The sequence below is a fragment of the Phycodurus eques genome, chromosome 7 (assembly GCF_024500275.1).
Source record: "Phycodurus eques isolate BA_2022a chromosome 7, UOR_Pequ_1.1, whole genome shotgun sequence".
Taxonomy (NCBI): Eukaryota; Metazoa; Chordata; class Actinopteri; order Syngnathiformes; family Syngnathidae; genus Phycodurus; species Phycodurus eques.
The window spans coordinates 3,198,413-3,223,362 of record NC_084531.1 but is presented as its reverse complement, the minus strand read 5'-3'; the positions used below and the strand labels follow the sequence as shown (position 1 = coordinate 3,223,362).

General features: G+C 39.6%; 2 protein-coding genes across 2 annotated transcripts in view; one reads left to right on the top strand and one right to left on the bottom strand.

Moving 5' to 3' along the window:
- Window positions 1-506: 506 nt before the first annotated feature.
- LOC133405429 (ATP-binding cassette sub-family G member 4-like) lies at window positions 507-19,055 on the top strand. The gene is given in 16 exon segments (XM_061682350.1): window positions 507-619; window positions 621-666; window positions 7,487-7,727; window positions 8,397-8,514; window positions 8,722-8,854; window positions 8,962-9,012; window positions 9,490-9,635; window positions 10,057-10,180; window positions 10,761-10,875; window positions 10,973-11,115; window positions 12,413-12,511; window positions 12,611-12,779; window positions 12,863-12,963; window positions 14,597-14,755; window positions 14,841-14,959; window positions 18,398-19,055. Coding segments are annotated over 16 exon segments (2,064 nt in total). The 5' UTR covers window positions 507-545; the 3' UTR covers window positions 18,624-19,055.
- A 3,556-nt stretch (window positions 19,056-22,611) lies between these two features.
- ngef (neuronal guanine nucleotide exchange factor) overlaps window positions 22,612-24,950 on the bottom strand; it is a 35,340-nt gene continuing 33,001 nt past the window's right edge. The window contains exon 15 of the mRNA XM_061682226.1: window positions 22,612-24,911. Within this exon, the coding sequence (XP_061538210.1) occupies window positions 24,670-24,911 (242 nt within the window). The 3' untranslated portion in view covers window positions 22,612-24,669. The remainder of the gene's footprint in view (window positions 24,912-24,950) is intronic.

Below are 24,950 nucleotides of genomic sequence, written 5' to 3'. Positions count from 1 at the left end.
GAGCAGCTTCACTCTGAAACATACGTCAAGGCATGAACTCACCGGAAGCAAGACATCTACAGTTGAGTTGGCTCAGTTATTGAACACTTGAGAGTCAAATAATCATAATAATAATTACTACCAATATCTTGGAACTTGAGTTTTAGGGTTATTTTGGAATCAGGTAGTTTTTCTACAATTCAACGAAATGCTCATCAGACACAATTTTGAATGGGCATACGCTTTATTTAATTTGACCTACTTTTGAGAACACCCACATCAAGTTAACCTCATACCTTTGTTTAAAGTTGTCATTGATTTACAATTAACATTCATCCATCCATTTTCTTTACCGCAATAAGTATAAATCGGTGTTGTGTAAATGTAAGCCCACAACTGTCACCAATGTTAAAGATAAGAATGGCATAAAGTGACATTTCCAAGAGGTGTTGTTTAATCCCTCATGTGACTCAGATATGTCAGAAAGGCCCCTCCTCCATCCATCTATCAATCCACGTTCCAAGTCAACTTCGAGCCTCCCGCCCACCGTTGTCCCTCCTGTACTGATGCACCCTGTCTGCTGGGGCCCAGCAAGCAGAGATGGTGTAGAACACTCTCGGCCGGATACCGAACGCTCAAGCTGGGCACCCTCACAAGACTCGGACTTCATACTCAACGACAGTTAACGTAAGCTCCCTTTTCTAACTTTCAAATTAACTTGAAGTACTGCAGTTGTGAATGCTGTTTCATTTAAATAAAACATAATCTTGGAGCAGATTCTTTCAGTCACACAAAGTCAACATTTATGACCAATTATTGTTCATTTACTGCCTTCTCACTCATAATTAAATTGTTGATAAATTGTTTTCTTTTACTCATATTTACATATTATTATTATATACTATATTTTCTCTTGATAGATGCATTTGTACTATGTATTGCATTCCAGTGGCAGCCTAAAAGTACTTGATTGAATCCACAGATACAAGAAACTGCAGGAACTGACATATGAGCAATAGGAACTTCTAAATTTTTCTCATAACTAACTGGACAGTAAAAAGATATCAAGATTTTATGATCACAGTTATAACAATTCAAACAATTTGTTATTAACAGAAACATAAAAATCTATCTGTCTTGGATTAAATTACTTGTAATAAGAAAGTGGGTCAATTTCAGGTGGGTTGTGGCAAATTCAAATCAACTAAACTTATCATTATCTTTCTGCCGATACATTTTTTATTTTTATTTAATTACCCCTAAAATGAATCCCACCACCCCTAAAATTTAAGAGGTGCCAAAAAGATTTTTTTCAAACTATATATCACTTTTAAACAACCGGGAAATACGGTAAACCACAATACACAATACTTGGCTGCAACGTAATATATTAACAACAAAAATACAGTAATCCACATCTCCCACACACTAACTGCTTCAAAAATGGTTCGCTCCAATGACCAGGATATTTGGTATATTTCTTAACGTCAACCACTTAATACCAAGACACTTTTGTCACTACCAGTCCTCATTTTTGCTGCATTTAATCGTAGGTCACAGTTATCTAAACAGAGGTAGTGAGTTTTTTTAATTGGATCCAGAGAAGTTAGCTGTTGTGTCATGTATATGTGATAATATTAAAGTCAAGGTGCTACTGAATAGGTTACTGACTGGCATAGAGGTGAGGCACCTCCAAAGTGAATCTCAGCACCCCTAATCCTCTGATCCTAGAACTGCCCCTGATTTGACCTGTAAATACAGTGTGTTTGAAAGTGCAGTGCAGTCTACCCTTAGAAACTCATCTGGGACTATGAGTCATTGGCCATACTGTACTTAAGAACCGATGTCAGAATTGCTTGTTGGCATTCACGTCACATCTAATTCTCGGTTTCACTTTTAGCATGAATACAACTGTTCGTAATTACAGAGACCTTTTAATTTATATCTCAAAGTTTATGCAGCTTTCGTAGCTGCATAAACCTTGCTTGAATGAAGAATGGGTCCCCCACACCCTATTTAACCCTCCTCACCAATTGAGCTCGCAGTCTTACAAAGCCATGGGAGACCTGCACTGTTAACCTACTTTGCTTCGTCTGATGTTAATATACTTATGTTCAGCCTTGTCATGTTATGTCAGAGCAGAATCACTTACTACTGCTTTAAATACTGTTTATTGCATAGGAATTTTAATCAAAGGATTAAAAAAAAAAGCACAACTTTGTACTGAAAGTGGTATCTAACGAAGAAAATTATTATTATTATTCCTCATATCCATTCCTTTAGACTACATTTAGTTCAGGTTTTCTGGTCTGAATCATTTTCTATTGTTATTATTTTATTCCAAGAGACCCTAAATGTGTCACAACAATTGCGAGATTGCGTTGTGCCACGCTTGACAGCAATAAATGAAATCAAGTATTTGTGATAAGTTAATTTTTAGAGTTAATTTTTTCCCATTCTTTTTCACAGAATAATTTTAACTCAGTCCGATTGAAGGGTTTTCGAGGACGAATTGTGTTTAAGCTCATACCACGGCATCCAAATTGGATCTAAGTCCGGACTTTGACTTGGCCACACCAAAACCATAATTTTTGGGTCTTTTTAGCCATAGTGCCAGAGGTGGACGTGCTGGTATGTTTTGGGTTGCTGTCCTGTAGAACGCTTGAGCTTGAGGGCACAAAGTGATGGCTGGACATTTGCCTGCAGGATTTTCGTGTTAGTAGCAGATTCATTGTTCCATTAATCAAAGTAAGTAGTCCAGGTCATGAAGCTGTAAAGCAGCCCCAGAGCAGCGTCCGGAGTGGTGAAGGGAGCACACTGGTAAAGGAGCACAAAGGAATCCTAAATCGATAGCCGGAGCATTTCAACATCTTGCTCAACAGTAATAACCCTTCAGATGCCTCCTTTTTGGGAGGCCTGCCGTCCCAACCAGTCATCAATCACCTCCCAACACTGGATAAAGTGCAGATTGTGGTCTGTGTCTTAAAATCTAACAAAGCACCTGGAGTAGATCACATTCCGGCTGAAATTTTGAAGTTTGGTGGTGCTGACCTTCTCACTGAGCTCCATATTTTTATCGGCTCAGTTTGGGTTATGGGCCACGTACCTCAGCAGTGGAAGGATGCCAAGATTATCACCATATATCAAAACAAAGGTGACCGTGCTGACTGTGGTAACAGCCAAGGCATATCACTGCTATCTGTGGCTAGCAAATTTTTGGTCAGGATAATGCTTGCCCAACTGCTGTCACAGGTGACCAACGTGGTACTACCAGAGACACAATGCGGTTTTCACTCTGAATGCTCTACTGCTGACATGGTCTTTGTAGTTCACCTACTGCAGGAAACGTGCCATGAGCAACAAAATAACCTCTACATTGCCTTTGTTGACTTGGCAAATGCATTCAATACAATCAACCATTCCATTTTATGGACTATCTTAACCAAGTTTGGCTGCCAGCTGACCTTCCTGTCTGTCATCCACAATTTCCACAATGGGAAGCATGCTTGTGTTGCCTGTGGAGTAACTAAATCAAAGTTCTTCCCTGTGAATGTCAGAGTGAAACAAGGATGCGTGATGGCACCAGTCATATTGAACCTCTTCATGACAGAAGTGACCCTGTATGCTTGACAATCATTCGACCGAGCAGACAGCGTCTCAATTCGATATTGACTTGATGGCAGCCTTTTCAACCTGCGTTGCCTCTTAACCATAACAACAAAGTCTCTCGATCATGCTTTTAAATTACAATATGCGGATGACACGGCCTTATTGTGTCATATTCCTTGGGGTGTCCAGCCACTTATAAGTATCATGGTTGGGGCTTATGCAGATGATCACTGTTGATCAATGCCAGGAAAACAGATGTTATGCAGCAGGAATCTGGCTGCTACCACACTAAAAATACGCTCTACGTGGGGGAAACCACACTAGCCAATGGGAACCAATTCACATACAGCATCTAGGCTCTGTGCTGAACAACACACATGACTTAACGCAGGAAGTACAACTGTGTATAAACTTAGTGTCAGTTGTTTTTGGTCAACTCTCCCATAGATTTCCTCAACCCCAACCCCATCATCCAGACAAAAGCGGCTGTATACAAAGCAGTATGCGTATCAACGCTTTTATGTTAATGTAAAGCATGGTTTCTTTACCGCCGTCACATCAAGATCCTGGAACATGTTCACATCTCCTGCCTCCATCGCATCCTGGGTGTGCACTGGTGGGACAAAGTCCCTTACGGTGAGGTGTACCAATGTGCAAAGAGTTTCTCCTTGGAGGTGTTGCCGCCTGACAACTTAGGTGCATTGGACATGTAATCAGGATGTAATCAGGATGCCAACCAACCAGCTCCCCTTCCGTGTGCTGGACAGTGAACTTGAAGATGAGAGTCGCTCAGCCGGTGGCCAATACAAGCACTTCAAGAAACACCTCAAAGCTACGTTGAAGAAATGTGGACTCGGACCTGCGCAGCTGGAGACAGTCAGTAGTGACTGCAGAAAATGGCGGAGCGTCTGCAAGGCAGGTATTGTCAATCTCCAAACCACGATAGACCATACTGCTGAGGAATGCCAAATCCGTTGACATACCACATCAGGCAACGCACCTTCCACCACAGCTGACACCGATTTTCAGTGCCCTTCATGTCAACGGCAATGAAGGTCACAAATCGGACTGTTCAGCCATCTAAGAACTCACAACTCCTAGAAGCTGGAATGTAATCGTGATCCTCGACGTACTTCTTGATGATGATGTTCGTGGGTTTTGACTGGTCGGCAGCTTGTCAAAAGGTACATATAGACAAACAACCATTAACAACTATGGACAATTAGGAGTCTTCATGAACATAAAATGCATGTTTTTGGAAGCTGGGAGGAATCCGAGGTGTCCAGAGAAAACCCACACAAGGATGGCGAGAACATTTAAACTCGACACAGTAAAGACAGAGCCTGGATTTAGAACTGTGAGGCAAATCTGCTAACCAGTAGTTCACCTAGTTGACGTTTCCAAAAAAACATTTTGAACATAACTGTGTTCACTGTGCCTAATTATGAAGTTCCCCATCAATTCAATGTAAAAAACGAAACAAAACCATTGTTAGTGTCAGCATCACACATAGTCTCGCATATTATAATGTGTCAGTTCCAGTGCTTTGATTTGATTGTTTTCAAAAGAGCATTTGATCTTTTCAGCACAGAAAAAGAGAAAACGCCAAACTGCAGAGAAAACGTTTAGGTAAATAAGACTTTGTCACAGATGCTACCTTGGTTGTTACTGGTTTCTTATTTTGGTACACTGACTTAGAAAAAAGCAGCTGCTGGGTTTTCATTATTCATCTTGGTACGCTGGACACTTGGCTGCGTCGTCTTCGCTAAACTTGATATTGAAATTGACTTTTTTAATGAAAGCATCTGCTTGGTGACAAATAAGACAATGTTACTGTTCACAAATGTGAACAAAAACACATCTTTCTACTCATTAAGAGTCAAACATTTTCACATTTTTCTACAATTCGCTATTGTCCTTATTGCCTGCCAGCGGGAAATGTAGTAAGAATGCTTCTTGGTTACTTCAATGTGTTAACAACCATCCATCCATCCATTTTCTGAGCCGCTTCTCCTCACTAGGGTCGCGGGCGTACTGGAACCTATCCCAGCTATCATCGGGCAGGAGGCGGGGTACACCCTGAACTGGTTGCCAGCCAATCGCAGGGCACATACAAACAAACAACCATTCGCACTCACATTCACACCTACGGGCAATTTAGAGTTGTCAATTAACCTACCATGCATGTTTTTTGGGATGGGGGAGGAAACCGGAGTGCCCGGAGAAAACCCACACAGGCACGGGGAGAACATGCAAACTCGGTCCTCAGAACTGTGAGGCAGAAGCTCTAACCAGTTGTCCACCGTTCCACCGCTTTAACAACCATAATAATTTAATTCTTAATCAATTTCACAGTGAATATGATTGCAGGCATTGTTCCAAGATGTACTCCTCCTACATCCTCCTGTCTGGATTGTGAGACTTGTCGTTCCTACCTAGCACATGTGATTTGCCTTCCTTAAGGTTAGAGGAGCCATTGAGGGCAGAGGTTCAGCTTCCCTGTACAAGAAAGAGTTAGCATAGTTCACGTCAGGTCAACTTTAATTCAGGAATCGTTCCTGCAAATTTTGCATTCAGTGTAGGGATATGCAACTTTTCTCTCTCTTTTTTTAAACCCTGTAGCACGCTGTTATGTGATTTATGTTATGTCATATTTTATCTGAAGAGTGCAGTGATGAAGTAACAAAGTGTCTGAATATTTTTTAGGCTCCTGTTATAACATGTCTTTACAGCTGCCTCTATGCTTTTTTTTCTCGCCAGTGTGATGGAAGTATTGCTCAATTCGTGATAAATACCACTTTTGGCTTGAAAGTAGTATAACTGAACACATTTCGTTTTTTTTTCATGTTCCATTAAATGGTTTGATTGTGGCAATACATGTTGGCCAGATCATTCTTTTCAGCCCAAGGATAGTCTCCTCCATTCTCCTTCATCTCCAGACTTCATGTTAGAGCTTCAGTCAAACATATACAAATTGCAATCAATGGAGAACTTGTTTATCCAGTCAAATAAAACATCTTTTCGTAATTACTTTGATACACCAATTTTGTTGTGTGGAAGAAGCCACATTGGGCTGTTTGTTTGAAACAGTATTTAATACAGCTATACTTGTGGCAATGAATTTCAAATAAGATTGAAGAAAAACTGTGCACCTGAGGTGGTGTGATCCTGGGTCACTGAGTTCTTCTCCCTGTGGACCTTGCCTCTCTTCCAGAGGACTATGTGGTTGACTCGTGACATGTTGGCATGAAAAGTGTCTCTCCCATTTTTTGCCTTTTCTTGATCAGAACTTACCTAAAAAAGAAGGCTCAGACCTCCCACACCATGCTGTCAGTAAAATGAATGTGTCTAAAGTAAGTGTGAAGGGCAAGTGAAAGAGTATTCATTTCCCATACATGAGCTTGGCTTGGTATCATACATGAGTCTGCAAATTTTTCCCAAGGAGGAAACTGCAGCCCCTCCTGCTCCCGACAGATCAAGGCTGGAAAAGAAAGTTGATTTTAATCCCTCAGAGGATTAAGAACCCCCATGGAAGATTAGATGAGACCTCTGCCTCAAAGAGGACAAATTACTGTACCACCTCAGACTTGGGAACCGCTTATACAATGCGCTGTATAAAACAAGTAGATTATATCTCCATTTTGATGTTAGCTTTGTGATCAAGGGTTTGACTACATATTTCTGCTCCTTAGAGTCTTGTCAGGAGGATGGAATTGGATTCCAAATCTATCGTATCCCAAGCATATTCACTAAATTATCAAGATTAACTGCATCAATTTAACTTGGAACAATTCTTAATTGAAGATCATGTGATAATTACCTTTGTATTTACAGATAATGCAGTTTATATTGGAGTACCACCTATTTTATCACTGTCTCTATTATCTCACACTTACAGAGGACAAGTATGGATAACAAGGCGTTGGAACCTGACTCTGTGAGTATTTCCATGGAGGCCAGTGTCATTTGTAATGGAGGTACTCAGAAACAGGAGACTTCCATGTTGAAGCCGAAGAAGGTTGAGAACCAGATCACCGAAGCACAGCGCTTCACCCACCTACCCAAACGCTCACCGGTGGATCTTGAGTTTATTGACATCTCTTACACCATTCAGGACGGATCGTGCTGTAGGAGGAGAGGTAATGCACATTAAATTTATTTTACATACAGATTCTTCAGTTATCCTGTTCTCATATCATTTTTGTGATATATATTAGGAATGGGCAATTAAAAACCAATTACACGTACCTTAAATGTTATTCAAAAATATTTTAATTCTTCCCCCACACATATGTTTATTTAAATGTTTTTTTGTTTTTGTTTTAAATAAGAATTGTTTGAAATAGCTGAGCCAACATTGCTGATGTTCTTCCTCAGGCCGCAAACTAGTTGACAGTGAATCAACAGTGCCTCTGCTGGTTGCAGTCGAGTAGTGCATTCCCCTTTGCCTCGACTGTGTCAAGACACGATGAATCAATAAACATTTCCCCACTATCTTCATTGACTAATTGATTGATAATTGGCACATTTTTAGGAATACTGTGGCCCACACGTCACTGCAAACAATGCACTTTATGCTTCATTGTCTTGGAACTAAATGTCCACGGATGGATCATTGCACGTTTCTGACACATGCCTTTCAAACAAAAGCCCAACAATGAATGCACATTAAATCTTAGATCGAACTTAAACTTTCTGTCTGCGACTCACCAGCGAAAATCGCTAGGAAACGATATTCAACCTGAACACCTTAAAGAAAGCAATTCAAGTTAAAAATATCACATGCTTGTCTTCAATGTTGTTACTAGGAGTCAAAGCCTTATTGAAATGCATGTCTGGGAAATTCTGCAGTCGAGAGCTTGTAGGAATCATGGGTCCCTCTGGTGCTGGAAAGTCTACCTTAATGAACATTTTAGCAGGATACAGGTGAGCTAACTTTCCTGTAACACAAAAAAATAGTTTAGGGTAAATTTCAAAATGTTTGAAAGTACTAAGTTCAAAGCAGGTTAAGATGTTTATTGCTGTTTCCCATATGGTCACTTCAGCACTATGTACTGTTTTGCATATGCATTCCTATTTCTTTACACTTTGGTGTTTTCTGTCCAAAATGAATGTATCCTTTATTCTGATTAGGGAAACAGGAATGAAGGGTCAGATTCTTGTAAATGGGAGACCCAGGGACCTGAGGTCATTTAGGAAAATGTCATGCTATATAATGCAGCAAGACATGCTACTGCCACATCTCACTGCACGAGAAGCCATGATGGTAAGCACTAACAGATTATTTGTAAACATTTACATAAAGCGTGTTCTTGCTGATGTGGATTTTTTTTTGTTACTCCCTATTTGTATTATGTAATAATTATGTTACAGGTGTCAGCCAACTTGAAGCTCAGCGAGTCTATGGATGTGAAGAAAAAACTGGTAAACAAGACCGAAAAAGTAAACAAAGTTCTTAGGCGCAATTTGTAAATTCTAGCAGTTTATGAGAGGCTCCAAAGTAATGTAGACGTGCTAATTAATCTTTGGGTTTTCCCACACTTAACTGCATGAAGTTACAGAGAAAACCAAAAGTAAAATAACTGCCAAACAACATGGTATTTTTGTTTTTACTGTCATGTGTTCAGCTTGAAATGACCTTACTGTATACCGTACTGTACATACAATGACGTGCCAATTGGCTGAAAAGTTGATCGTTATCAAAGTGCATTGGACCACTGATGGCAAAAATGAAGGACTGCCAAGCGCTATCCTAAAGCCCCCACAGTGGCATTCTTTTGCTTGAAAGTCTGGAGGCATTTTGAGTGTAGTTGGCTAACGAAAGAGATGTGTCCCTTATGTGCCGATTGGAATTCCACTAATTCATTTTTATTCCTCTTGACGTCCGTCTTTCTCTGATAGGTGAATGAGATTCTGATTGCCTTGGGGCTTCTTGACTGTGCTCATACTCGTACCAGCGCACTATCAGGTGGTCAGTGCAAAAGGCTCGCCATTGCCCTTGAGCTGGTCAACAATCCACCAGTCATGTTTTTTGATGAGCCTACCAGGTGTGACAGAGTTCCAATAATTTACCGTTGACTGCTGCACATATTTTCAATTGTGAGATAACACTTTAGTAATGAATCAGAATCTATTATCAGAATCAGAAACTCCCAAGGCTACTTGTTTTGCTAAACCAATGCCACAAAATTACAGAATACAAAAGTCAGATGTTGAAAACATTGCAAGCTGTCATATTTAATTCATTATTAGTGAACTTAGAAGACCAGATCTCAGTAATTAACATTATAAATACCGTATATGTGGAGTTTTGGGAGGGCCTGTTGTATCGCTTTAAAATAAAGTGGTTTCTTGTTCTACAGTACGAAGAAGCAACATTCAGTCATACTGTAGTATTTAATCATCTTCTGATGAGTTGCACAACTTTCCCTGTGATCATTGAACTTGTGTCTTTGTTTGTCTCTTCAGTGGCTTAGACAGCGCATCATGTTATCAGGTAGTGTCCCTAATGCGTTCTTTAGCACTGGGAGGAAGGACTATCATCTGCACTATCCACCAACCAAGTGCAAAACTTTTTGAGATGTTTGACAAGGTACACATTATTTCACGAAAAGCACACACTCACTCAAACACGAATGCAACATTTGTATCATACTGTATGTATAAATACTCTATATTATAAAATGTAGTTTTGTAGTTGTTCTTCCAAGTGCTTTAGTTCATTTCGTTAAGTTTTGACCCCCTTTAGTTACCTATAGGGTTATTTATTTATTTTCTACTCAAATCTCTTTGTTTTCACCGCACTCATAAATCATCCTTCATTAGCCCTGCCCCGCCCTGTTACTTTGTTACATGAGTCATTGATTCTGCTTTCTTCATTCTGTGAACCTGTTTTTGATTGCAGGATTACTCTTGTTTGTATTTCAGGTCTTGTTTCATACCAGTCTTCACTGAAATCCTTGTTGATTTTTCCATTGTATTTATGAGTAAATAGTCATTTTACTTCCTTGTTTGACAAAGTTTTAGTGACCTTTGCTTCTCGTTTAATCTCAAATTGGTTGAAAAAAACAAAAACGGGAAAAAAAGCACCAATTTGCTTTCTACTGACTTATTCTCCATAATATCACCCCAAAAGTACGAGTAATTAATTTCTTAAATCTGTCCTTTAACAGCTCTACATTCTTGGTCAGGGTCAATGTATCTACAAAGGCACAGTCCCCTACCTCATCCCCTATTTGAAGGGACTGGGACTTTACTGCCCTACCTATCACAACCCTGCAGACTTCAGTAGGTCTACCTTTGTTCCATAGAGCGTTTAAGGTCATCGAACGTCTTAATTTGCCCTCCCTTTCATTAACATTCCATCTTTCTGATTCTGATCCAGTCATTGAAGTGGCATCAGGAGAATATGGAGATTTGAACCCTGTTTTGTTTGAAGCAGTCCAAGGAGGAATGTGTGCCATAGAAGAGAAGAAGAACCAGTGCGATAACAATGGTTCATTGGTCTGTACCTCAAAACTCTCCAAGGTGAGCAGTAAACAAAGTGCTGCTGAATTTTGTTTTCCGCCAAACAAATATAAGCAATATGCACAGTAAGGTTATTTATATTTACTTTTTTTTTTTTTTTGGAATGTTTATTTTGAACATGAAAACAATAATCATTCAAAATAACGACAAACAAGCAACAATCGACAGTGAAACATGCTCAAAAAGGAGTGGGAAGAAGTCTACTCTTGTTAAATCCCAGCCGCACTAACCATATCCTGGTTAGTGCGTCTGCCTCACAGTTCTGAGGACCCGGGTTCAAATCCACCCTCGCCTGTGTGGAGTTTGCATGTTCTCCCCATGTCGGCGTGGGTTTTCTCCGGGTACTCCGGTTTCCTCCCGCGTCCCAAAAGCATGCATGGCAGGTTAATTGAAGACTCTAAATTGCCCGTAGGTGTGACTATAGTGTGAATGGCTGTTTGTTTATATGTGGGCTGCGATTGGCTGGCGACCAGTGCAGGGTGCACCTTGCCTCTCGACTGAAGGTAGCCTGGATATATTGGGATATATATATATATTTATTTATATATATATATATATAATACAAAAATAAATACAAAGTGCCAAGTAATAGTAAACATAAATAAATATATAATTAAATGATAATCGACGAGTGACTGTCTAGCACACTCCCTGTTTCATCGCTGTATCTCGTGAATATGTTATTTTTCTATTTGGTTTTGAATTGGTTTCTGTTTTTGGTTTCTGTTTTAATGAACTGTTCCATGGTCTCACCCCGAAGAATGAAATACAGAATGTTTTTCTGTATGTGTGAATTCTGTTAATTTTGAAATGATATTTTCCTCCTATCTCGAAACATTTTTGGAATGTTTTGTTGTCACATCTTTTTGACTTTGTACACGATCTGTGCTGTTTGCAATTTCATTATATCATCAAATTGTAGTCATTTTGAACGCAAGAAGAGTGATCCAGATGGCCAACTTTGACACAGGAAGTAAAATATGGCAAGATTATGGAACAGTACAGGATGTGGAGTGAACTATGATCCAGTACCCATTTAGCTTTAATTAAAACTGAAATGCTTGTTGATAGTTTGGTTTGTATATATTCCAACGGATTTTTTTTCATCCGTTATGACGCCTCGCAATTTATTTTCGTGAACCCTTTCAATCTGCACCTCATCTATCTTTATTTGTACAAGGTGAAAGATGACAGTTTACTGCTTTAAAATACGACACCTACAAACTGGACAAAAATGGTTGCACTGAAATTCGATCTCATAATATAGAATAATACCAACTGTCTCAATTTTGCTCAGGATACTGGACACATAGCGAGACATACTTTTGCCACAAGCACACTGACACAGTTCTGCATCCTCTTCAAGAGAACCTTCATAACTATTTGTCGAGACCAGGTAACGAATTACAATGCCATACAAATGCTTAAAACAGAGTATAAATAACACAATATAGACACACGATAATGAATGATACTGGCTTTCCTGTGATTTCAGGTTTTGACCCACCTCAGACTGATGTCCCACATTGCCATAGGTGTGTTGATAGGCTTGCTGTATCTGAACATTGGTAATGATGCCAGCAAGGTGTTTAACAACACTGGATTTCTCTTCTTCTCAATGCTTTTCCTCATGTTTGGAGCGCTCATGCCAACTGTCTTAACCTGTGAGTATGAAAAAGACCAGAGAGCTGTAACTTCCGCATGTTCGGGATCGTGTCAATCAGTATACACGTTTCTTCCATTTCAGTTCCTCTGGAGATGTCAGTGTTTCTGAGAGAGCATCTGAACTACTGGTACAGCCTGAAAGCCTATTATCTGGCCAAGACCATGGCTGATATTCCATTCCAAGTGGGTTGGTGGTGGAGTATTAGATTAATCAGAATCATATGTCCACATTACTCAGCAGCATGCATCCTTTTTCAATGAAATATGTTTTTGGTGAACACAATAGAGCACACGGGCGCCTCGTGTATGTTAGTGTTTTTCAAACAGCAATCATATAATTGTGCAGATTGCTTAATAAGCACAATTGGAGACCTTACCAGTTCTTTTTGTATGGATATTCTTGTACATCATACTATTTAGAACGACCCGAATGCAAACTGCATTGCTTTAAATGCTGTATTTCCTAATTGATTTCCTTTTGATGACTGACCGACCGGCACGTCTGGTACATTGTTTCCATTGAAAGATCATGTTTAATTTGGTCTTTTCAAATGAATACATTGGATCAAGCAAAAGACACCTTAATCAGTGAAAGGCAAGTCCAACAATCATCATAATTTTAAAAGGTCCCCAAGTCCTTACAGGAGTGTGCTTGTTCTGTAGATGTGCACACTCTTAAAGTTTTCATGTGCCATAAACAACATAAAAGGATCTCAAAAGCATTTTGTTGTATTCACTGTACTTTTATATTAGGCCTCTCAATTTAATACATTTCATCGAATGGACAGATACAATATACAGTACAAATGCTATACTACAAGTAAAGTACAAAGTAGTAGTACAATAGTACAAGTATACGACAAATGGCTGGTGGTAGGTAACCACAATGTCTCCCATGGGGCATACAGTCAGTCATTCAACGAAAGAATCTGTAGGCCTATCCAATAATAATTTCCCCATTGATTAATTGATTGGTTTCCACTCAGATATTTAACAAAAGGCCAAAAGGTGATGATAATTTTGGCAATCAAATGACATATATTGCGTGAAATTTTGCTTAAGTGTAGTTTACAGTGGTGTAGAAATACACTGGATCATATTGACAGCTACAGTATGGCTAATATTTCAACTCTCATGTACCGTGGTGAGGAAATCCCACCCTTCTTCAGTGCACATTACTACAGTACTGTATTACACTACCACGGGCGGCTGTGGCTCAGTAGGTAGAGCAGGTTGTCGAGTGACTGAAGGGTTCGAATCCCGGCTACGACTGTCCGCATGTCGAAGTGTCCTTGGGCGAGACACTGAAACCTAATTTCGTCCCAGTGGGCCTGGCAGTCCCTTGCATGGCAGCAAGCGCCCATTGGTGTGTGTGTGAGTGGGTGAAGCGCTTTGGGCACTGTGATGGTGTAGATAAAGTGCTATATAAGTGCACTCCAGCTCACCTACGGTCCAATTCGGACAAGCAGTATTGAAAATGGATGGATATTTACAGCACCAGCCAATGAGATTGACTCTATGTACAGCACATCAATAATAAATTCTATATACTGTGCATGGGATCCTCGGTTTAAGTTGTGATGTTTCAAAGTTCCAAATGACGCGCAATGATGTAATTTGAGCGGCAGCATACAAATGGCCAACCCCGCACACCGCACGAGACTTGATTTGACAACTTTGTATGATAAAATAATATAATGTTTAGTAATTATAGGCAGCAGCATTGCACGTGGTGACTGGATCAACAATACTATATGTACTATTGTCAGATGGGAAAGAAGCTAGCAATATTCTAATCATCACAATGTTCTTTCAGGTGATCTGCCCCATCATGTACTGCAGCATCGTGTACTGGATGACAGAGCAACCTCCCGAGGTCAGCCGCTACCTCCTCTTCATCGCTCTGTCCATTTGCACTTCTCTAGTAGCCCAATCACTCGGCCTGCTTGTTGGCGCCGCCTCCACCTCACTGCAGGTATTCCACTTGTCAAATAAATAAATAAAAAGGAACAAAACATTTCACCTTGTGTGTATAACTATTTCTGTGTATCTGCACACAGGTGGCCACATTTGTTGGACCAGTCACAGCCATCCCAGTGTTGCTTTTCTCTGGATTTTTTGTGAACTTCGACACAATTCCGAAGTACCTGCAGTGGAGCTCCTATGTGTCATATGTCAGGTGTGTGCAGTGTCGGCATCAGAACACATCTGGGTGGGCGGCACAATCTGCCTCTTAATAAATGTTTGGTAATGTTACTTTTCTGTCAACAACTCAGACAGCAATCAATCTCTTGTGCCAAAACATGCACTCACATTGCCTGAAAATGCCAGTGTGTCTTCTCTCACTCACAGACACACACTGACATAACACATGTACACACACACATTCAGCATGAAGTGATAAAAAAAAAAAAAAAAAAAAAAGGTATGTCATGCTAGGCGTTGTAAGGTAATGGCTGAGCTTTAGAAGAGTTGAGAATTTTCTACATGCGACGGTGTCCTTCCATTTGTTTTTTTTTCCGTCTCTCTTTCTTGCCAGCTAAACCCACTGGGTCTTTGATTGTATGAAGCATTGTGAGCTTGTGCTTTGAAAACCCTTTTCTCAGAGTGGATGGACATTGAATTCTCGCACATTGCCGTGGAAGCGGCAGTGTACGCGTGGCTGTCAGATACGTGTGGTCAAGTACTTTGAGCGGCTGTGACGTTAGCATCTGCGAATGATCAACGTTCTTTTTCTTTTAATTTGTTTTTATTCATTTTTTCCTTTTTAGTGACTTCAATATGTAGCTTTACAAACCCTTTCCAAAACATTTGAATATTATGGAAAAGTTTATTTCCTTCCATAATTCTATTCAAAAAGTTAAACTTTCATTGATTATAGATTCAGTGCAACAATTCAAGTATTTATTTGTTTATTGTTACATAATTTGGGCTTCCAGCTGATAAAACCCACGAAATCAAAAATTCAAAAAATTTGAATACTGCGAAGAAATCATTTACTTATCAATGTTTGTCGAAAAAAGAAAAAGAAACATATTAGGGTCACATTAAATCAATCAAAATATGGTACTTTCAAAACGATATGTTAATCTTGGTTGGGAATCCCTTTGCTTTAATCACTGCCTCGATGTGCAGTGGCATTGCCTGCGAGTTATGGAAGCCCAGATTTCCTTGATGCTTGCTGTCAGTTCTTCTTTGTTTCGGGGTCTGGTGCCCCTCATTTTCCTCTTGATGAATCCCCATAGATTCTCAATGGGGTTTAGATCCGGGGAGTTGGCTGGCCAGTCAACCACTGTGATGACATGGGCATCGAACCAGGCTTTGGTGCTTCTGGCGGTATGGGCAGGGGCCAGGTCCTGCTGGAAGATAAAATCTGCATCTCCATACAGATCCTCAGCAGAAGGAATCATGAAGTCCTCTAAAACATTCTGGTAGACTGTTGCGGTGACCTTGGATTTAAGAAAGCAGAGTTTACCGACACCTGCACTGGAAATTGCACCCCAAATCATGACTGACTGTGGATATTTCACACTGGACCTAATCAGCTTGGGTTCTGTTCTTCACCCGTCTTCCTCCAAACCCTTGGACCTTGATTCCCGAATGAAAGGCAGACTTTACTTTCATAGGAAAAGAGGACCATGGACTACTGGCCAACAGTCCGGTCCTTCTTCTCCTTGGCCCAGTTGAGACGCTTCCTACATTGGCTCAGGCTTAGAAGTGGCTTGACCCGAGGAACCCGCCAGTTGTAGCCCATCTCCTGGATGCGTCTGAATGTGGTGGTTTTTGAAGCTGTAACTCCCGCCTCATTCCACTCTGATAATCTGCTGAAGCCCACTGTCATCTCTTTTGCTGGTGCATCTACTCCTGCCACATTTTGTCCTTCCACTAGACTTTCTATTGCTATACTTGGACACAGCACTCTGTGAACAGCCAGCCTCCTTAGCTATAAACTTTTGTGACTGACCCATCCTATGGAGGATTTCAATGATGGTCTTCTGGCCAGTTGCCAAGTCTGCAGTCATCCCCATATTGAACCCAATTGGGAAAATTGAACCAAACTGAAGCAATGTCTATGCGGCGATCATCACCCACATCGAGGATGAGGTGAAAGCAGTTCATGAAGATTTAATCCATCTTTATAGTCAATCGAAGCACAGATTGACTGGTTAGCACTTCTGCCTCACAGTTCTGAGAACCGGGGTTCAAATCCCGGACCCGACTGTGTGGAAGTTTGCATGTTCTCCCCGTGCCTGCGTGGGTTTTCTCCGGGTACTCTGGTTTGCTCCCACATCCCAAAAACATGCGTGGTAGGTTAATTGAAGACTCTAAATTGCCCGTAGACGTGAATGTGAGTGCGACTGGTTGTTTGTTTCTATGTGCCCTGCGATTGGCTAGGGATAGGCCCCAGCACGCCCTCGACCCTTGTGAGGATAAAGTGGTACAGACAATGGATGGAAGGATGGATATATATATATACATTTGGGTTAGGATGATGTTTCTTCTAGATGACAGAGGCTTAGTTAAAGTTAGAACACACACACAAAATACAACCAAGAGTGGAATTTTATGATATATTTAATGACATCTAAAGGGATCTAAAAGCGAACACACAAAAGGGGTCTAACTAAACAAAGAAAATAACACTAATAACGGTATAAAGAAGGAATATCGGCGTACGAAAAGGGGAATAGAACATCGTGTGTTGGACTAAAGTTGGAAACGTGAGCGTTTACTGCGTTAAGTCAGAGCGAGAGAAAGCAGTTGGGATTTCGGGCGAATCGAGTAATTTCCCCAAAAATATTGGGCACTGATGTTGTACATCATAGTAAGGATTGCAGTGTCGACTCACGAACGCAGATCAGCTGGTCTTTGGGGAGTGGTCTTCCTCCGGACCTCAGGCGGAAACAAAGCAGGTTTGGTTGAAGGAAAAAAAAGACTGATAGATGTCAATTACTTTATTTCTCGACTGTCCTGGGATTTCTTTGGATTGTGTCATTTTGTTGCAGCTTTTTTAGATTATTATATTTTGTTTGATTTTGTCAGGACAGATTCTGTTTAAGTGACTTCTTGCTTGTAATTACTTTTTCCTCAGTTTTAAAAGTTTTTTTCCCCCTTAATAAATGAAATCACCATTTAATAACAGCATTTTAAGTTCACTTGGGTACTCTTCGTCTGATATTTACATTTGTTTGATGATTTTACACATTAAAGTGGGGGAAACTATGCAAAAATCTAAGAATTAGAGAAGTGGGCCAATATTTTTTCATGGCGCTGTATACAGGTATATATACCAGTCTGCCTATATATATTAGGGCTGTCGAAGCTAAAGCGATAACTCATGATTAATTACAAAAAATACATATTGCATTAAGCATGACAGCCTGACAGTGCTGAGGTCGATGGTTCGAATCAGGTCTCCGGCCTTCCTGTGAAATGTTTGCGTGTGGTCAAAAAAAAATAAAGAACTCCCCCGTATGTAAAACAAACAAAACAAAAAACTGAATTCTACTATAGTACTTTGAATGATTAAGCCCTGTTATTAAAATGTAACATTTATTTGGGTGTTGCGTTTGCCCAGAAGAAGGAGACGTTCAACGTGTATACACGTCTCCCACAGGTATGGCTTTGAAGGAGTGATTCTGTCTATCTACGGGATGAATCGTTCGGAGCTGGAGTGTCCAGGCAAGACGTGTCGCTTCCAGCAGCCCAAAGAAGTTCTTGAGCTGTTGGACGTAGAAGACGCCAAGCTCTACGTTGATTTCATCGTCCTGGGTGTTTTCTTTATCGTTCTGCGGTTAGCCACCTACCTTGTCCTCCGGTATAAGATAAAAGCTGAGCGGTAGCTTGTCTTCCAGAAGGTTTGTACTGTTTCCATTCTAGACCAGGCCATCATTCTCATTACATAAAAGAACCTCTTACGTTTTTTTTTTTTTTTTTTTTTTTTTTTTTTAACTATATGCATTGCTGCTAAAATACATCCTGAAGGTGTCAACTGTATTTCATTGTTAGTTTGGATTACCTCAACGCAACAGACTTCTTCTTCTTTTATTTTGTATTTTTTTGAAACACATCAGCAGTTCAATCAGGGCCCCTCAACAGCGCATAAACATATTTTTTGAACATTAAGCTGGGTGTGCACATGGATTGTTTCCACTCAGTGTAATGGGGATACAGGTCAAGCCTCCCTTGGAAAAATATAAGTGTACACAACGTTGTTTAAGTTTGTTTTCATTTGACTAAATGACTTTAGGAATCACCTAATTCTTTATGCTGGATGGATTGTTTTTTTTTTTTTGTATAGTTGTAAATTAATTATTATTACTGTTGTGTTCTCAAATTTTATATTCTATATACAGTATGTGAACTAAAATCTGTCGAATCTGAATCAAAATACGGCGTTATTTTCAAACAATTGTCTCTGTTGTGTTTATGCACGAACAAATGAGTATTTAAGACACAAATTAATGAGTTTACTTTTGTTTTATTTGTGCCTGCACAACCTCGAGTTATGATACCAGGAAACAACATGCAATCATGTTTGGTGCTAACGATCATGATCAATATAGCAAACTTAATGCATCTGGACCGCATATGAAAAGTTGCACTTGGAACAACAAAAAAAACTGAAAGCAGCTTTGTATTGTATTTGACATGAAGAGTTATTGTATTTCTACTTAAATTAGTCTTTTGTTTGTGTTGTATGTTTGGATTTTTGTTTTTTTTGTTTTTTTAGCTTGACTGCACAATTACGTCAAAAGATTGAAAATACAATAAACAATGATCTGACTGCAATGGAATGTTTTGAATCATTCATCGCTCGCTTACATTCCCCTGGTGCAGAATAATGCATCATATTTATATTGTTTTCTGTTAAGCCCTTGATGAGGTCTTTCCGTATATGAAATCATTTTCTCAATATGTCCTGATATAGTGATGCAGTAACGCCCAGCCACAGCATTATGGCCACTTGCCCTTGTACTTGTACAATGATATCCATTACATTGACACTGCCAGAGAGATATTAATCCAACATTATCTTCTTTATTCTGGTTGTCGTCTGCGCTGGTGTAGAACTGTACTGCACCATACTGAAAGCTGTTCCTAATATATCTGACTGTCATAAGTAATCACGTTAACCTCTCTACACTACAATGGTTAGAGCGTGAAAGGCTCCTACTACTGGCTGAGAGAGGTAACTAGCAGAGCCAAGTATGCTGACTACTTATTATGTTTTCCAGTAGGAGCGCGCTACATTTACGCCGTTACATTTACTCAAGTAACATTTTGGTTACATTTTACTTGTCAGAGTAGTTTTAATGAAGCATACTTTTTTACTTTTACTCGAGTATTTATGATTTAAAAAATGATACTTTTACAATAATCTACATGTCGCTCGCTACTTCCATTTATCAATAATTGCACATGTGATCGATTTTTAGACTATCGTTTTCGATTTCCGCATTGGGTGCCGTTGCTCCAATCCACCGTGATTACCACAGTCACAGCTTGACTGAAATTCACCAATCAAGCGACACAAGAAAGTCACATGTCCACACACAAAGTCTTCTTTTGGCCTTTGTGGGCCAATCAAAGTGAGTCGTTACAGCACATATAACAAACAATCATTCGCACCGACGGGCAATTAAGTGTCTTCAATTCACCTACCGTGCATGTTTTTGGGATGTGGGAGGAAACCGGAGTGCCCCGAGAAAACCCGCGCAGGCACGGGGAGAACATGCAAACTCCACACAGGCGGGGCCGGGATTTGAACTGTGAGGCAGATGTGTTAACCTGTCGTACACCGTGGCGCCTACATCCTTGTGCAACCAGATTTTACTTTTGATTTCTTTTATTTGAACTTTATTTTACCAGGTAAAAGACCAGTTAAAACAACATGGCTTTTTCAGTGGTGACCTGCCCAAGAAGGTAGCAAGATAAACGTCAAGCCCAAGTCAATCACATTCAAGTTGATTTGTTTTTTATTTTCAGCTTCCCTCTAAAAAAGATCCAAAAATAAATCAGTTGAGTTGTACAAATTCTAGGTCACATTAATGGTGGAAAAAGTTTGAAAATGATTTATCTTGGTCAAAATTCTTTCACAACACAAAAACCTGGCATTTGAACAGGGGTGTGTAGACATTTTATATTCACCGCAGCCTTGTTCCTGTTTTTGTAATTTGCTTGGTAAGCCTACATTATTGTACTGTTTAACAAGTAGAAATAATATATAGTATAAGACCATTTCTTGGAGCTGAATTTGCCTTAATTTGTTATTTTACAAATATTTATAAAATTGTGTTTATGTTTTAGATAAAGGGACGTTCATACTGTGATTTTAAAAAAATCAGAAGTTACTCACTAGTTCCTCAGTACTTGAGTATTTTTTTCACTACGTACTTTCTTACTTAAACTCAAAGTAATTTGGAGGACTACTTTTTACTTTTTACTTGAGTCATATGATTCAAAAGAAACAGTACTCTTACTTGAGTACAATATTTGGCTTCTCCACCCACCTCTGGTTTTACATGATACAAACTGTTCAGGCATAGGCATGTCTTTTATGCAGTAAACATTCCCTGCTTCTAATAAACAGGTGTCAGGGTCCAATATAATTCTTAATGGAATGTATGACATACGTGACAAGCACCAATTTAAATGATGACCAGGAATGATATTGCTCATAAACAAATTCTTTTATTTAGAATCTGTTATTAATAAATGTATCCATCCATCCATTTTCTGTACCGCTTATCCTCACTAGGCTCGTGGGCGTGCTGGAGCCTATCACAGTTATATTCGGGCGAGAGGCGGGGTACACCCTGAACCGGTCGCCAGCCAATCGCAGGGCACATAGAGTCTCCAATCAACCTACCCTGCATTGTTTTGGGGATGTGGGAGGAAACCGCAAACATGCGAACTCCACAAAGGCGAGGCCGGGATTTGAAGCCCGGTCTTCATAACTGTGAGGTAGATGTGCTAACCAGTCGTCCACCGTGCCGTCTTAATAAATTTCAATAATAATAATTTTTTAAAATTCCATTACCTTCCATACTGGAGAGAGACACCACCTCTAAAAAACAGGGAGGTGATCTACAGTGGAGGATTTTGTAACAAATGTTTTTTTATATATTGTAAGTGTCTATTCTGTTTTGCATGAAAATGTTTTTCATGTTTTTGTTTTGTTTTTGTTGTAATAGACTAAAAGACATGCTTATTCTTCTTACGAATGTTCTTATTCTTTGGTGCTTTTTCCCCCGGGCCTTGTTTTGATGCTATTGCGGTTGGGCCAAAGACCAATCAATATAAGCGGCAATCACAAACCAACTCTGAATAATAACCAATATGATTGGCCGAGTCGTGTCACGATTTGTGTTTGTATTTGCTGTGTGCTACATTTGCAACCGAAATATCTGAAAAGGCTGTGCAAGTTAAAAAAGAGCTGCACTGGATTTCAATCGTCTGGCTCCGTATCGAAAGTTGTAGTTAGCAAGTAACACACTGCATATGACTAATAACGTTCAGAAATACTGATGACTTTGGGACAAAATTTCTTTCAGCATTTTACTATTAAATGAAATCAGATGAAATACTTCTTCTTTTGACATTTTTTAATAAACGACTATAACATTTTAAAAAGGCTCATAGAGTAATTATTCCTTTAAAAAAGTATTTAAAAAAAAAAAAACGCTGAAACCACGAACTGAAAAACAGTAACTTCTGCTATTGATACAGTCAGAGCAAGGAAGGAGTCAAGGAAAATGATAATGATGGTGATGAATATTAGTAAGAAGAAATGCAAGCATGGACATATCATGCACATTGGAACCGTCAGCACATCATCACCTCAGCCTTATCTATCTTCTTTATCCATACTAGTTTGTGTCTAAAGCAACACACCACTCTTAGAAATCGCAATAAGCAAAATTCTGATGATTATTATTGTTTTACTTTTTTATCAACAATAATTTACATATTTTAAAAAATGAAATCACAATTATGTTCTCATTTTAGTTTGAATGTTTTCATTTATATACACGTACAGAAACATACAGGCTTTACAATCATGCTGCTTCACACAATAAATTGTACAAATTTACATCTTAAATTGAATAAAACTGAATTTATCATCTTTGCATTTGTGTGTGTCTTTTTCTGAAGGTTCAAATACAAATGATGGATAAAAATATTTTAGGTCTAAAATTTTTTATATTTTAATCCAAGACAGATTTTTTGGGAGGACGAGTCAAGCTAGAGTCAGGGAGTAGTAATACATCCAAAACACATTTTTTTGATTCACTCTTTTCAGTAGTCATACACAGAAACTTGTGGAAATCATTGGTGCTTTTCATACCATTTACTATGTATGCCTTTTTATAATGAAATGAATGAACACAATCAAATGGTTAAACCCTGCCCATGCGTATTAGGGATGCTTACAGTGTCTTCACAATAAATTAACTACAACAAAATTTGGGGTTATCGGCCATCCCACCCACAAATAAGTTCTTATCAAATGCACATTTTTCATTTATTACACACCAGATTAAGGGCATTGGGCACAAAACAAACAAACAAAACCCTTCATTGCACATTTATGAGCCATGCAACATTACTTGAGTTGTTTTCATTGGTCTGTAATCACTAGCCCCTTTTACACAGTCTACAAAAAACTAAAAATAAAAAATCAATTCTGTGAATAAACGGCTCTGAGATGGAATGAGGAGGGACCAAGTAATCTTGGCAATATTCCACATTTGCAGGTAGTATCAGAGTCATAACAGAAGCCTGCGTATACCGAGCGATGCAGCCGAACCCAACTAAACTGTCGCGCAGTGTGCTGGGTTCGGCAACAATGTTTCATGATTAGCTGTCAGTGGACCACTGGTTTTGCAGTGATTTGCCGTTGCACGCTGTCGCAACATCGCTGATGTAACAGCCAATCAAAATGCACATGAGCCTTCACACATGCAAACAATACATTTCGGGGTTTTAAGATAGCTAGACGACGCCACCGAGCCATACAAATACAGTATACTGTATAGTGCAACCTCGATTTAACAGACGACGATTTAACAGGCTTCAGACTTAATGGACAGGAAATATTGTCCAATTGGAACGCCAAACTCCCTTTTGTTTATATATATATATATATATATATATATATATATATAGAGCGAGAGAGAGAGAGAGAGAGAGAGCTCTGCACGTAGAGTACCGGGTACAGTCGGACACAGTCAGGCAAGACAGCCTCTGCAAATATCCACACTCTGCTTTATTCTCACCCACTTCCTCTCTTTGCAGCAACCTTGACCATCACACAATGATTTTATGGGTTAATACAAGCGATACAGTACAATATACTATATGTGGAGCTTCTGTCACAGCGCATCAATAGATAAAATTGCTCAATGTGCAGGTGTGAGTCGCCAACTGTCATTTTTTTGCGATGGCCCATTCCAGTCGGGTTCAGCTGCATCACATGGTGTGGTGGCCTTATAAGGGAATTCTGCAGGGCTGTGAAGTAGACAACTGATATTCACTTTTACTGCCCTTTTGTCCATCCATCCATTTTCTATACAGCTTATCCTCATCAATTGTCTAATTTTTTAACATGACACCAGACATCATCGAATTATCTGATTAGAGGGAGCCTTCTCACTGTGTGAAAAAGCACACAGTTGCAGAAATATCCTGCCTTTGCTGGTTTCTCCATAAAAAGAAAATGTGGATAAATGTCAGCTCTTCTATTATGGCTCTGATGCGTCAATTTTACGTTTTCTCGGTGTAAAAGAGGCGAGTGAGAACAGTGAAGCTTGAAAGTCATCTGCCCATAGTTCAAGATCTAAAGGACTCGATGCTTTTGCACATGCAGCTTTCAAGCGCTCTGCTTTACTTCTTTCCTATTGGATCATTCCACGAACTGAAGAGGTTGCAGACTTTTGGCATGTGTCTGCCCCCTCTTGAGCCAAGCCTTGCTCCACTTTGAAGTGCTCCTCCTTCTTGAGCGTGATGAACCTTGAGTGCCTCTCTCAGGTTCTGAGCCCGTACCTCCTGACTCTGGATCTCCTCCACAAGTCGACTTGGGAACCATCCTCTTTCGCCATCATGTAGCCTTTCCCCCATCATCCAGCCTGGAATCAACCCAAAAAAGAGGCACGATGACTAAATGT